This window comes from Sorghum bicolor, chromosome 10 (assembly GCF_000003195.3).
Source record: "Sorghum bicolor cultivar BTx623 chromosome 10, Sorghum_bicolor_NCBIv3, whole genome shotgun sequence".
Lineage (NCBI taxonomy): Eukaryota > Viridiplantae > Streptophyta > Magnoliopsida > Poales > Poaceae > Sorghum > Sorghum bicolor.
The window spans coordinates 50,790,389-50,803,828 of NC_012879.2; the positions used below are offsets into that span (position 1 = coordinate 50,790,389).

The 13,440-nt window shown below is 43.1% G+C and overlaps 1 protein-coding gene across 1 annotated transcript; it reads left to right on the plus strand.

Moving 5' to 3' along the window:
- On the plus strand, window positions 3,107-7,932 carry LOC8065025 (putative transcription factor bHLH041). The gene is made up of 7 exons (XM_021449151.1): window positions 3,107-3,311; window positions 3,389-3,493; window positions 3,582-3,687; window positions 3,798-3,812; window positions 3,914-4,678; window positions 4,799-5,194; window positions 7,268-7,932. Exons 1-7 carry the CDS (start codon window positions 3,127-3,129, stop codon window positions 7,361-7,363), a joined length of 1,668 nt encoding a protein of 555 aa, XP_021304826.1. The 5' UTR covers window positions 3,107-3,126; the 3' UTR covers window positions 7,364-7,932.

Here is a 13,440-nt window from a genome sequence, read left to right on the forward strand (position 1 = left end):
CTCTCCGGTGCGTCCGGTGCACTCTGCTGCACCCGACACCACACCGGACGCTAACAGCCAGCGTCCGGTGCCTCCGCACAGAGCGTTCGGTGAGTGTTTCCTACTAAGAAACACTCCCGCGATTTCTCCAAAACTCCCACCGGCGTAATAGAAAATATGCACTTCATTTTCTCGAAAAGCGCCGAATCCCGCCGAGCTTGAGGAACCCATCCTCTCTCTACTCTTCAAACTCCACCTCCTTCTCAAAGTGTGCTAACACCACAACATGTGTACCAACAAGTGCACGTGTGTTAGCATTTTCACAATCATTTTCTTCGAAGGAGTTAAGTTAGCTCACTAGGTTCTAAATGCATGCACTTGAACAATGACACCTAATGGCACTTGATAACCGCTTAGCCAAATAATTCCCCTCTTTATAGTACGGCTATCTATCCTAAATGTGATCACACCCTCTATGGTGTCTTGATCACCAAAGCAAAAACCCTAAACAATACCTTTGCCTTGATCTCCATAGGGTTTTGTTTTTCTCTTTCTTCTTTTTCAAGTTGAGCACTTGATCATCTTGTGGTCATCACCATCATCACCATGATCATCTCTTGCTCCATCACTTGGCATGTACCAACCTCATTAAGTCTACACACACTTAGTATAGAGGTTAGTACTAGGGTTTCATCAATTATCCAAAACCAAACTAGGGCTTTCACCATAAGGGCAAGGAAACATCGTACGTCGACTACAACCTAGAGGACCCTCCCTCAACGTACAACAATGCAACCGTCCACAGCTGCCTCAGTGAGTACATGTCGATGGCAAGAACGATCCATGGGCAAGAGTACAATCTGAGCACCTAGGACCTTGATGGAGACTCATCATGAGGGTGGGAGGAGGCAAGAAGCATGGGTAATGCTGGCTCGATGATGGCATAATCGACGAGACCACTACTCTCACTCTCTCCCAGATTTGACCAAGGAGAACGAATGGAAGCCTGACCATACGACCTCAACCAGCACCGGATGGAGGCACTTCAGGTTATTCCTATTTTACTCGTTGTTCATTGATTTTTACATACCTTACCTTTACAAAATTGTAACATTAGGGTGAAATATTGTAGGCCGAGCTGCAAGAAGAGAGGAGGCAACGTCTAGAGTTGGAGGCGAGGATGGCGGCCCAGCGGGAGGCCAAGTAATAGAGGATGGTAGAGATTCTTGAGTACATGCAAAGTCTTAGCATGGCCTAGGGTCTACCTCCGCCACCTAGGGTATTTGCTCCACCTCCGCCTCCTCATGCACCTACTCCTGTGAGTATGAATATTTTAGTTCGTATGTTCATGCTTAGGGTCAAACCACAACAATACTTACAACCTAGTGGAGTATAAATGTTTTCATCATGTATGATTTATATTTATCTTGTCTCACACATACAATCTCTTCTCTTTTTGTGCAGAATCAGTCGGCGACATCGAATAATGTGCCTCATCACCTCAGAGAGTCATCGGGATCGCATAGTAGGCCTCATCACCCCAACAATCGCCATGATCTACTTATTGTTCTTATGCACTTGTGATATACTTGGTTGTGATGCACTTGTGGTTTGTTTGGACAGTTGTGATGCACTTGAGCTTGTGATGGACCTAGTGGTGATGAGCTTGTGATGGTGATGCACTTATGGTTGTGATGATATATATTGTGATATATATACATATATACATATATATATAGTGTGTGTGTGTGTGTGTGTTATGTTTCTTTGGATGGAATGTAAAAAACAAATAAAAAAGGTCGTTTTGATCACTTTGCCTAGTGTTGCACTCAGCAAAGGCTGCCTTTGTCGAGTGTCATGACCAAAGCACTAGGCAAAGTGGCTGAATTTGGGCATCTGGGAACCGGGTTTGCCAAGTGTCGTGACCATGACACTCGGCAAAGAGGCCATGTTTGTCGAGTGTCATGACTATGACACTAGACAAACTTGTCCAGTTTGCGTAGTGCTAACACTCAGCAAACTGGACAAGTTTGCCTAGTGCCGACACTCGACAAACTGAGAAAGTTTTCCTAGTGCCGACACTCGGCAAATCCATCGTCACCGTCAAAAGCATCATTACGGCCACTTTTTCTTACTGAGTGTTGGTCCTGCACTCGGCAAAGTCTTTATCGAGTGCCTGATAAAAGACACTCGGCAAAGAGCCCTTTGCTGACAGTTTTTTTGCCTACTGCTCTTTGCCGAGTGTAGCACTCGGCAAAGGGTTTGTCGAGTGTCTTTGGCCCTTTGTCGAGTGCATGGGACACTAGGCAAAGCCGCCGTCGTGAATGTACTATGAGCTTGTTTAATTTCTTTGTGTCTTCTCATCTAAGGTTCTTCTACTTGATGTGTTAGATTTCTTGAATGTTTTCTAAGATCTTCAAAGCAACTTTTTGTCCTTGCTTGAGTTATTGATCAAACTTCATGTTGCCTTGTCCAAGTCCATATTTATATCCGTAGGTATTTAGCCTTGTATACTTGAAACATTAGTACAAATGATTATGTTGTCACTCGTTCACCAGAATCACATAATAATCCTAGTCAGCTGCCACTTTTTTACAGCTGTCACACACATTTTGCTATTTTCCGAATTGAATTATGCTTGAATTTGCATTACCTAAATATTTAATAGGCTATACTCGATAAAATCAGAGTTTGAGTGTTTCTAATGTTCACATTTGTTTTCTTTTTTTTGTATGAAGCATCTATATCTCTTATATCTATTATAAAATTCATTAGCACATACAATATAATATCCACGTTAGCAAGCCACGCAAGCATTTTATCGTCTACATCGTCAACATGTCACGCAATCCACAAGCATCAATTTATAATAGTTCATTCTTTTAATGATATATAACCTAACTTTAATTTCAATCATTCGCAATTACCGCAGCAACACATACTTCATTCTTCCTATTTTCATCCTCTTGTCGGCGTCCCTATTTTGTGCTCCTACTTGTCAAACGATTGTCATGTACGGGACCGACTCCGTGCCCAACTTCCCCTGCTTCCTCCCCAGTTCTCCCATGGGGGGACACACACACACGCCCCCTCGCGCGGTGAGCTCACGTACAAATATATAGGAATGACCGCCTCGGCCATGAGTCCATGACTTCGGCCGCAGCCTCCAAAGATGAGAGGGACACCCGCGCCGTTCTGCTCATGGACGCCATCTTCTCGCTCGCGGCGGGGCCCCGGGCGCGCGTCCTGGAGCGCGCAGCGGCCCGCATCCCCGGCTGCCTCTACATCTGCCTCTGGGCGCCGATGATCGCCGCCGGCCTGCCCCCTTCCAGGTAGGTCGCCATTGCTCTCCTCCGTTGCTTTCCCCGCTGGCGTTTGGTCGTGCGACGGTGTGCATTTGAATGGGCAGCCATTTGCTTTGCGTGGACGCGTGGATCACCAACGGCGGCGGCGGCGATCGCACAAGGGCGGCGTTCGATGAGTACCGGAGATCGTTCTGCGCCGTCGTGAGCGGGTTAGCTTGCATTGCAACTTCATTTCAGGTTCAGCCCCATGGATTGTTTAGCTCCATTGTTTTCTGACGGTGGTGAGCGAGTTCGCAGCTGCGTGCCCGGCTGGGCGTACAAGGACCGCCGCCCGTACATGGAGCTGTCGGAGCCGGACCTCACGTCGTCGGCGTCGCTGCCGGAGCAGCTGCAGTTCTACCACGTCAGTCTATGCGCCATCTCTCATCCTGCAAACGTTAAGTCTACTTCACGCTAGCGCTAGCTAAGCTGATTGCTGACATTTCTGCACTGTTGATGTTGTTGTTGTAACAGGAAGCCGGCACGAAGGTACGTTAATTTCTCGATTATTGGTGCACTGCATTTGCATTCCATAAATGGAGATGACGACCGACCGTGCAGCTGATGTGCTCGAGGTTGGTGGTGCATAGATGGCGGTGTTCATGGGCTGCGACAACGGCGAGATCGAGGTCGGGCTGTCGAGCACCTCGGCGCCGCCGGCGGTGGCGAGCCACGTGCAGCAGTCGCTCCTGGAGGAGCTCATGCAGGCAGCGCCAACGGTGCCTTCGTCTTCGTCGTCCTCCATGCCGTCCGTCTCTATCGGGAGCCCCGAGTACTCCTCGTTCATCCGCTCAATGGCCACGTCGGCTGCTGCCGCCACGTCGGCCGCCGAGCCATCGTCTTCTCAACAACTGCAGCAGCACCCGGTTGGGCCACCGCTGCCCGGCCCCGGCTTGCCCGCGCCGCCGCCGGTGTATGGCCCACACGGCCAAGCGTCGTTCCTGGACCCCGATAACGAGGTGGCTGCAATAATGACGCAGGCAATTCTCGCCGTCATCTCCTCCTCCGCGCCGCCACCGCCGGCATCCATCGCGGTGCCTTGGAGGGGCGCGTTCAGAGCGTACAACGCGGCGCTCTCGCCGCGGGCGCGTCCAAAGCCGGGCGCGCCGGGGCAGAGGATGATCAAGACGGCCATCGCGCTCATGGTGAAAGTGCAAATGGCAATGCGCCGCCGGGAGCTCGCAGAAGCGCGCCAACATGAGGATGCCACCGCCGCCGCCGCGCAGCCGCCCCCGCCGACGCAGCAGAAGCACACCAGCAGCCAGCTTCACCACATGTTCTCGGAGCGGCGCCGGCGCGAGCGCCTGAACGAGAGCTTCCAGACTCTCAGAGCACTGCTCCCTCCCGGAACAAAGGTACAATCGGATAGTGAAATTTGATCATCGATCTATTATTGCATTTCTTGGGTTGCAAGAGTTCAAGATATCGCGAATTTGATTATGACATTTACACGTGCAATCGTGATCGATGTGAAGAAGGACAAGGCCACGGTTCTTGCAAACACGACGGAGTACATGAACAAGCTGATCGCCGAAGTGTCGGAGCTCGAGGAGAGGAACCGAAGGTTGGAGGCGCAGCTTGGCCTGCTGCTGCCCGGCGGCGACACCCGGCAAACGCCAAGCGACGACGACCCATCGGAGAGAGTGGCCGTTGATGTGACCACCGGCGCATCGACCTCGAGCTCGTCGTCCCGTCAGCCTCATCAGGAGGTGAGCATTAGGGTGACGGTGCGGACTGAGTGCGATCTGTCGGAGGTTGTGGTCGCCATGATCGCCCGGATCAAGGAGATGGGGCGCTTCACCGTGGTGACCGTCGATGCTCGGCAGCGGAGCAGCGCCCATGTACAAGTCGGCATCATATTGCGAGCCACGGTATGGACTCAAAATTTCTGTTTTCAAATATATTTCTGGTTTAGATTTTCTTTTTTCAAGTTAAAATTTGTTGATTTTGACTTAATTTATGCCTATATAAGATATATTTCCTTATGACTTTAACGAAATGATAGATGTTGGTGATGTATTTTTCTAAAGCTTACTTAGTAAAGTTTTTAAACATCAGACTTGCTACAAAACTGAAACGCGCGCCGATAATAAGCTTCATGAACTAGTTGTTCTATTTAACGTGGTTATCGCAATTTAGATTCTATTAGCTAGGCCAGCCAAAGTTAACCTACTCTCAAACCTACAAATTACATTCTTTTTTGAACTGAGAGTGATTTTAAACTTAACATTTCACGATTCTGCTTATATAAGGCATGTTTGGTTGGGTGTGTATACGGGTTGGCCTGGCCTCTGGTAGGTTGTTTAGATGTTTGTGTGTCGACTTAAGCTAGGTTCAACTTAGGCAAAATTCCTCCGTCAGCATGGTTCCGTACAAACGAGATTGAAATCCGTTTCTTGCCGTCCTGGCCAACACGATGTAGTTTGCTTTTGATGTATGTGTTGTCTCTAAATCGGGTCAAATGTTCATGCAATCAATTAACAGTCGATACAACTAGGCCAGAGCAATATAATGAACCAAACATTGAGTCCTACATCATCTTATTAGCTTGGCCAGTGTGTGAGCTTGCATCCAAAATATGAGCAGGTTGATTACTTTGGTTAGAGAAGAGAACCAAACATGGATGTTACATAAAAAACCTTTAATTTAAGATTTATGTGGTGCTGACGACGTCTTGCTTTAACAATATTACATACACACAACAATCACCCAACACAAGAGATAATCCTACGTGGAAGAACTAGCCATACTATATGTACGTACAATAGTACGGTCAATATTCTATTTTGATGTTTGACCTCATGGGTCTACCATTGACGACGGCGCCCTGTAGAGGAAAGGAAGGAAAATTGATGTGTGCTTGACCTGGCTTGGAAAAATCTTTGAAATGTGACCCTTGAATTGAACTCTAGAAAAGGTCTTTGAAAGGTCTAAGGAAAAAACTTGATCAAATCTGTAAAATGATAGTTTAGTGGAAGAAAAGACAAAAGACCTTTAAAGAATCTTGACCAATTTTTGTAACCGTTGACTGCATCTATATAGGTCAAATTGGCTGCTAATAACTAACCATGCTCTCCCTTTGAATTGGTTCCACAACACATGACTCCGCACATGACTCCCTCAAACGTAGTTGAATGCGCGCATGCTAAATAACCTGGGCAAAGTAACTTTTGTTAATCTATATGTATATTCTCCTCTCAAGTCTCAACAAAGGAAATCTATCAGTAGCGTTCTTCTGAAGTAACATACTTTTCAAAGACGAACCAGGAAGAAACATATATATAACTAATAATAAAATTGCATACCTTTCTTAATTCTCAGGCATTTCTGATTACGTGGATGGAAAAAAAAAGACATCTCCTTTTAAAAGATTTAGCTTCTATTTGGCACACTTCAGCTTAACTAGTGCTTTATGAGCAGATTTTAGGTGAAGCTGAGCTATTTTTGAAAAAACAGTTTAGTGGGTCCTGTTCGCTTGAGCTTATCTATGGTGTTTTTCTCTCATAATAAATCAGTAAACAATACTTTCAGCTATGATTTTTAAGACAATCAAACATGCTTTTACCAACAACTTCATGCATAGGTGATAGAGAAATAATAGGGAGAAAACTATGAAAAACAGCTCACAACACATGAAGCTGTTGGTGAAGACGTGACCTCTGGAACCTGGATGGTTCGTGATCGATGTATGGATGATGTCATCTTTCAAATTAAGATACCGTACCGTCTACATCTAGGTGTACTTTCTTAATCAGTTGTTTCTGACGCCGTCATGCTGACAAAATAAAGATTCATAACTAATGACTAGTGTGATGAAGGAGAGCTTTGAAAAGTAGTACAATTGTAGTAGCTAGGTATGAGTAACATGGTCAAAGTACTTGTTGGTGGTGAAGCCTGCCTAGCTAACGATGGAAACTTAACTACTTGTCAAATGAACGATGCAGGGTGGCAACGACGAGCTCGACGAGACATCCCTCAAGGAAGCTGTGGCGAAGGCTGTCGAGGATGCGGTGGCACGACCTCCATCGCCGCCGCCGTAGGCTGGGGCCCCGGGAGGGCCGCCGCGCCGGAGCTTTTTCTACCTCGACTAGCACATCAGTTTTGACCGGATCTGGGCAAGGGAAAGACTAGTAGCTAGTACTGGCGGTAGCGATCTGTCTGTTTCAATTTTGTAGTCATTTTTTCCCTGTCTTGTGCTCCTTTAGGTACGATTTGATTTGACTAGGACTCTTTTGTTTTGGCGTTGTTGTAGTTGTAGTAGGTCAGGTCAGCCATCAAGGGAGAGGCAAAGTACATACCAGGACGATTAATTAGCCACGCATTCACCGATGATGTTAGCTGGTTGTGTGCGGGGAGCGAGTAAATTTTGCCCTTTCGCGTGATTCACTGTTAAATCTGCTCTAAGACATGTAGCCTCTAGGAATCTATCAGAAAATGTTTCCTCTCTCCTGACCTTATTAACTAAACTTAGGCAAATTCAACAGTGAATCACATCAGAGGTTAGAACCGTAAAGGCAAACTTTCTCTTCCATGTAATGCCCAATGTTGTAATGTTGCTTTTGAACCAGGTTTGTACCTTCTTTTATGCAGAACTACAGCCCTAAAGACTCCTCTATCACGAATGTTATTAAAGAGCAAAAATTCGAACCTCATTCTTTCAGACTAATCTTCTCTTGACTAATTCTGTGATTGAAAATGATATCCACCCTATCCATGTTCATACTCTAATAAATCGACTCCAAAGTCTAACTCAAATGCTGTCAAAAAAAAAAGTCTAACTCAAATAAAACAGGCACTAAATCGAATCACCGCTTTGCCCACAGAGTATGTTTTCTTCACCACCTTAGTTTGTTTATGTTTTCCATAATATACCGTTTGCGTTAGTTTGTTTTCTCTGCTTCGAGTCCAACAGTTTTTTCTCATTTGAGTCCATCCACGCAGATGGTGCAATTTTGAATTCCCCATTCATGATATTTTTTCCACGGTCTGTCCTTTTTATGCTGGTTCCACCAACTTTTTCTCTGTTATCTTTTTCCCTTTTTCCAAGTAGCATTTGTCTTTTTCTTATAAATATCATTTTCCCAAGTACCACTTTCATTTTCTTATAAACATAAAAGTTAAATAGTAAATACAATATTAAGAGCCTTACAATCCTTAACCATTCCTTAATAATTAAGTATTCTCCTCACGAACCTGGATCTACTGATAGTCCAACTAATCTAACTGTAAATTGAAATATTTTATAGTTCTTTTTCTATATAAATGTACCTTCAGTCTTTAGATATAAATCATTGCAATCCTCGATGAGGGATGCTATGTGAAAAATCAAGAGAGGACTCTATCAATCCTTGACACAACGGTAACTAACCCTTTGCTGATTTAATTAGATATTAGAATTACATATTACTATGGATCCTCAAAGGAAGTCACACAACTTTATATTTCATTCTACCAACTCATAGATAGTATGAGAAATAATGTTATGATACACTCCATCTAGATATATAGCTTTATTTACTATGTATCTAAACATAATGTGTATCTAAGTGCATAGCAAAAGTCATGTTTCTAGATAAGCCAAAACGACTTACAATGGTAGAAAATATATTAAGATTGTATTTTAATTCAATACCTACTTAATTTTTTATGAAAATGGTAAAACATAAATAGATATACAACATTCTCATTTTTATTTGATATTTTTCCTATGTTGCCATGCACGGGCATATTTGATAGTTAGGACAAAGTAAAAATCAAAAACCTTATTCTTTAAAAAATGGATCTAGAGCAATTATTCTCCAAAGTTCTTCCTATGAAATTTTTATTTCAATAAATTGTTTTATATGAATATGAATGGATCTTAGTAAAATAGTAATGCTCATGGAATAAAATCCCATTTGTCACTCTTTCTCCTCAAACAACTATTGTTCCTTGTATGTAATTTTCTTGGTGTGTGCAATCCTATGTTTTGATCGATTTTATTGAGTTTGTCCTTGGTATTCATGTGGTCTCTTTTCCTTAACTGCTCACTCCAAATATCTCATTATGTTTGTTTTATCTTATAGATTTGTTACAAGTTACAATCTGCTGGCTGAAACAAGCATATCTAAAATTTTAACAATCTACAGGCTATATGAGAAACCACTCAAATGAGCTAAACCACATGTATACCTCACAAGCACAAATAACACAAGGTTGAATGACGTACATGGATGACACCATTTGACAAGTATTACAAATCTTGCTCGAGTTTACATCACCATAACTTGTGAGTCATGTAGCAGAATGTTCATATCACCTCTCATGCGTACTACTAGCTAGTTTAAAACAAATGTGCCCATGAATTTCAGGGCAACATAAAAGGTTGGCCATCACTCCTCACCCTCACTATCCTCCATGGAGATGAAGTAGTTGTACACGGTTGTTTGTTCACCTACATTACAACTTAATGGTAGCATCACAAGTGTAGTGTGTACTCGTATGACTTACTCGACAATAATACATTTAATGGATAGGATAGCATCAATTGGAAAGATGGGTAAGTGGTTTGCATAAAACTATTTCATCAAGTTATGATAAGGAAAGGACATATCAGCTATGGTCTTTAGGTCCAACATCAAGCATTTGCAAAGGGTAAAAAAATCATAAATATGAGGTCAATATCATAAGATCTTCCACATCAACACCCAAGATCTTGCATATAACCGGGATCATTGCAATTTGAATCGGTTACATAACCACAACTTAACCCACATTGCTATGGAGTGATTTGAGGGTCTCTGATAGCATCCAGAGCACATCTACCAACCTACATTTGCCATGCATCAAAAGTGTCAAGCAAAGTCATCAATGGTGGTATTTGACCCACTATACTCAAAAGGCTTGCCCCAGGTCAAAAAAGTGTAGGGAGAAGCTTACTAGGATGAAGAGGAGCACGAGCAAGGGTTGTTGGTGTACAACTGCATTAGGAAAGTAGAAGATGAAGAAATCTTGGAGAACTCCTCCTTATACCTTATGGTGATTTAGAGCTTGGGGAATGAGTGGATGAGCTTGTCTCTAGTCTTCTCGAACAATAGTATTTTAATGAGCTTCTTTGAAGAAGTGAGGTATATATGGTGGGTATTTGGGTGAGGGGTGCATGACACTGTCTCCTTAGGTTATTGATTTTGATTTTTATCAGCTTGTTGCTCCAATGGTTGGTCTCCTAATTTACCAAATCTATTGAAACCCAGTCTAATTTCCTCTAAAGACTGTTGTTCCTCATGTTCCATCTCTCCTTCCTCTTCATCTAATTCCTGCATCTCCATCCTCCTAAGCAGGATAGAACATTCCTCAACTAAACTTGCTATTTTAGCAAGCCTTCTAAAATCTTCCCATTTAGAGTGTTGAGATTCATCATATAGTACACTCTGCTGCTTGTTTCCTACCACTTTGCATCTAGACTGAACACAAACCATAGTTTCAGGTGTCATCAACTTCTCTAAGGAGTCATAGCTACTCATTGAAACTTCTTCTGTGTTAGCACAGTCACTTCTTATTGTTACTTCTACAAATTCAGAAGTCATAGACTAAGAGTCCATTCCATCAACAAACCAGGTACCTTCATCACATAATAGCTCTGAAGCTCATTCTATGCTTTAGGTATAAAATCACTGAAAGTATCAATACTGGAATGTGAAGATTCTCCTATGACACCAGCAGCTTGGACACATTGCCTTCCATTTATAGTACTAGTTACCTCCCTTGATCCATGAAAGCTTCCAATTGCAGGTCAGAAAGCCCAAGTTTGGTTTTGGTAATTAATAACACCAAGTTGCTAATTCCTTTGTGCTTAAGTGGTTTGACTTAGACATAGTAACACATGTGATGAAGGAGCAATGTGACATGGAGTGGTGGACACATGATCACAAAGAGATGAAGCATGAAGTAGAGATCATGGTGATGGACAAGGAGTAAAGTGATCAAAGCAAAGGTATAAACATAGGATTTGCTTTTACCGATCTAAGTTGAGTGGAGAAGTGATTGACTGGATTTAGGATAGATAGTCGACTAACAAGAGGGGAAATCACAGTCATCTCTCGAATCAAGTGCTACTAGGTCTAATCTTGAGCATATGCATTAGGATCTAGTAAAGTGCTAACCTAACTCATTTGAAGAAAATGTTTGTGAAATGCTAACACACATGCACAATGGTGGTGTACACTTGGTGGTATTGGTATATTTTTGAAGGAGGTCATGTACACTGGTGGTGTTCGGTGCTTTTGAGAAAATATAATGCATATTTTCTATTGCGTCGGAGGAAAGTTTTCAAAAAGTCATGTGACTGTTTCTTGCTGAGTAAACACTCATTGGACGATAGGTTAGACAACGTCGGACGCTGGACCCATGTCCGACCTGTGCAGCGCAGTGAGGCGCAACTTGTCTTGTGCGTCGAAGCATCCGACACTCTGGCGTCAGAGCGTCCAGTACTTGAACTATAGCAGCTCTGACAAATAGGGTTTTGGCGTTGTTTGCATCGGATGTTGGTGCGCGTTTGATGCCACACCGACGGATGCATCCAATGTGTCCTAGAGAGATTCTGGAACTCTCTAAGTAGCATCCAGTGTGAGCAGCCACATCTAGTGCATGGCGTCTGCGTGTCTTATGTGCAGTTCCTTTGAAGCGTTAAGTTTCTAGTGACTATTAGTGATTAACAGTCCACGTTCAAAGAGGGACACGTGGTAGCGGTCTAACACATGAGGCAGGCGAGCGCCAGATGCTCTACCACGTTCGATGGAGTGGCGTTGGAGCATCTGACGCCCTGTTATTGCCCTTAATGGCTTGCTATTGGGTGAAATGTTTTAAATAGAAGGTGACCAGCTTTGGGGGCCTAGGGCTTGCACATCTGAATACTTGAGAATAATTTGAGCTAGAGAATACTCCCTCCACTCATCTCCTTGCTGGATTGCTCATTCTAGTGAGATTGAGTGAGATTCAAGTGCATTGCATTGAGAGTTGTATCCAGTGGCACTTGATCATTGAGTTTGTTGTGGATTTCATGCTACTCTTAGGTGTTTCTCGACACCCTAGATGGCTTGGAGCAGCGGTGGTGTTGCGCTCGTGATTAGAGATTGTTTTGAGTCTCACCAAGTGATTTGTGAGGGGTTCTTGAGCCTTTCTAGCTACTCTAGTGGATTGCTCGTGGCTTGGAGGATCCTCATCTTGTGAGTGGATGTGCGGCACCCACTGAGGGTTTGGCTTTGGATTGTCAATTAGCTCATGATCCATCAAGTGGGTGTATCACCACAACAAAGATTAGCTTGTTGGAAAGCAAGTAAACCTTGGTAAAAATCTTGTGCCATCTCTTGCTGGGGATTTCATATTGTGTATGCTATTATGATTGATTCATGGATATATCTCTAGCCTTTAACATCAGTATAAGAATCATCACTCACTCCTTACTTACTTGCTTACCTTGCTTAGTTGTGTAGCTTGTGTAGTTTAGTCTCTTGTTTAGGAGAGTAGTCGTGCCTTGTTGTTGTGGTTTAGTGTTTAGCCTTTTACTAGACTTCTGTAGGTGGCTTGCATAGCTTAGTTGTGCTAGAGCTAGAATTGTTCGCCATTTATTTTACTAACCAACTTGTCTAGTTGAGTTTGTAGAAATTTTAAATAGGCTATTCACCCCTCATATAGCCATTTAGACCTTACAACCTTACTGATAGAGAATGGGTCCCATGCACATGTTATTGGTGTTGATACGGTCATTTTGATGTTTACTTCAAAAAAGATGATGCTATTGAAAAACATGCAGCATATCACCTCCATCAAAAAGAATCTAGTTAGGAGCTCTCAATTATGTCGAGATAGTTATAAGATTATTTTTTAGGCTAATAAATGTGTATTGTAGAAGTATAGAATATTTGTTAGTAAAGGCTATGAATGAAGAGGCTTGTTTCGCTTATCTTTGCATGATGATGTGTGTAATAAGGTTGTGAACAATGCTATTATCCCTAATGAGCCAAATATTTAACATTCATGGCTTCATCATGTTAATTTTGGTTGTCTATCATGGCTAGCAAATCTAAATTTAGTTTTAAAATTTAATTTAGTTAAAGGTTCTAAGTGCCATGTATGTGTG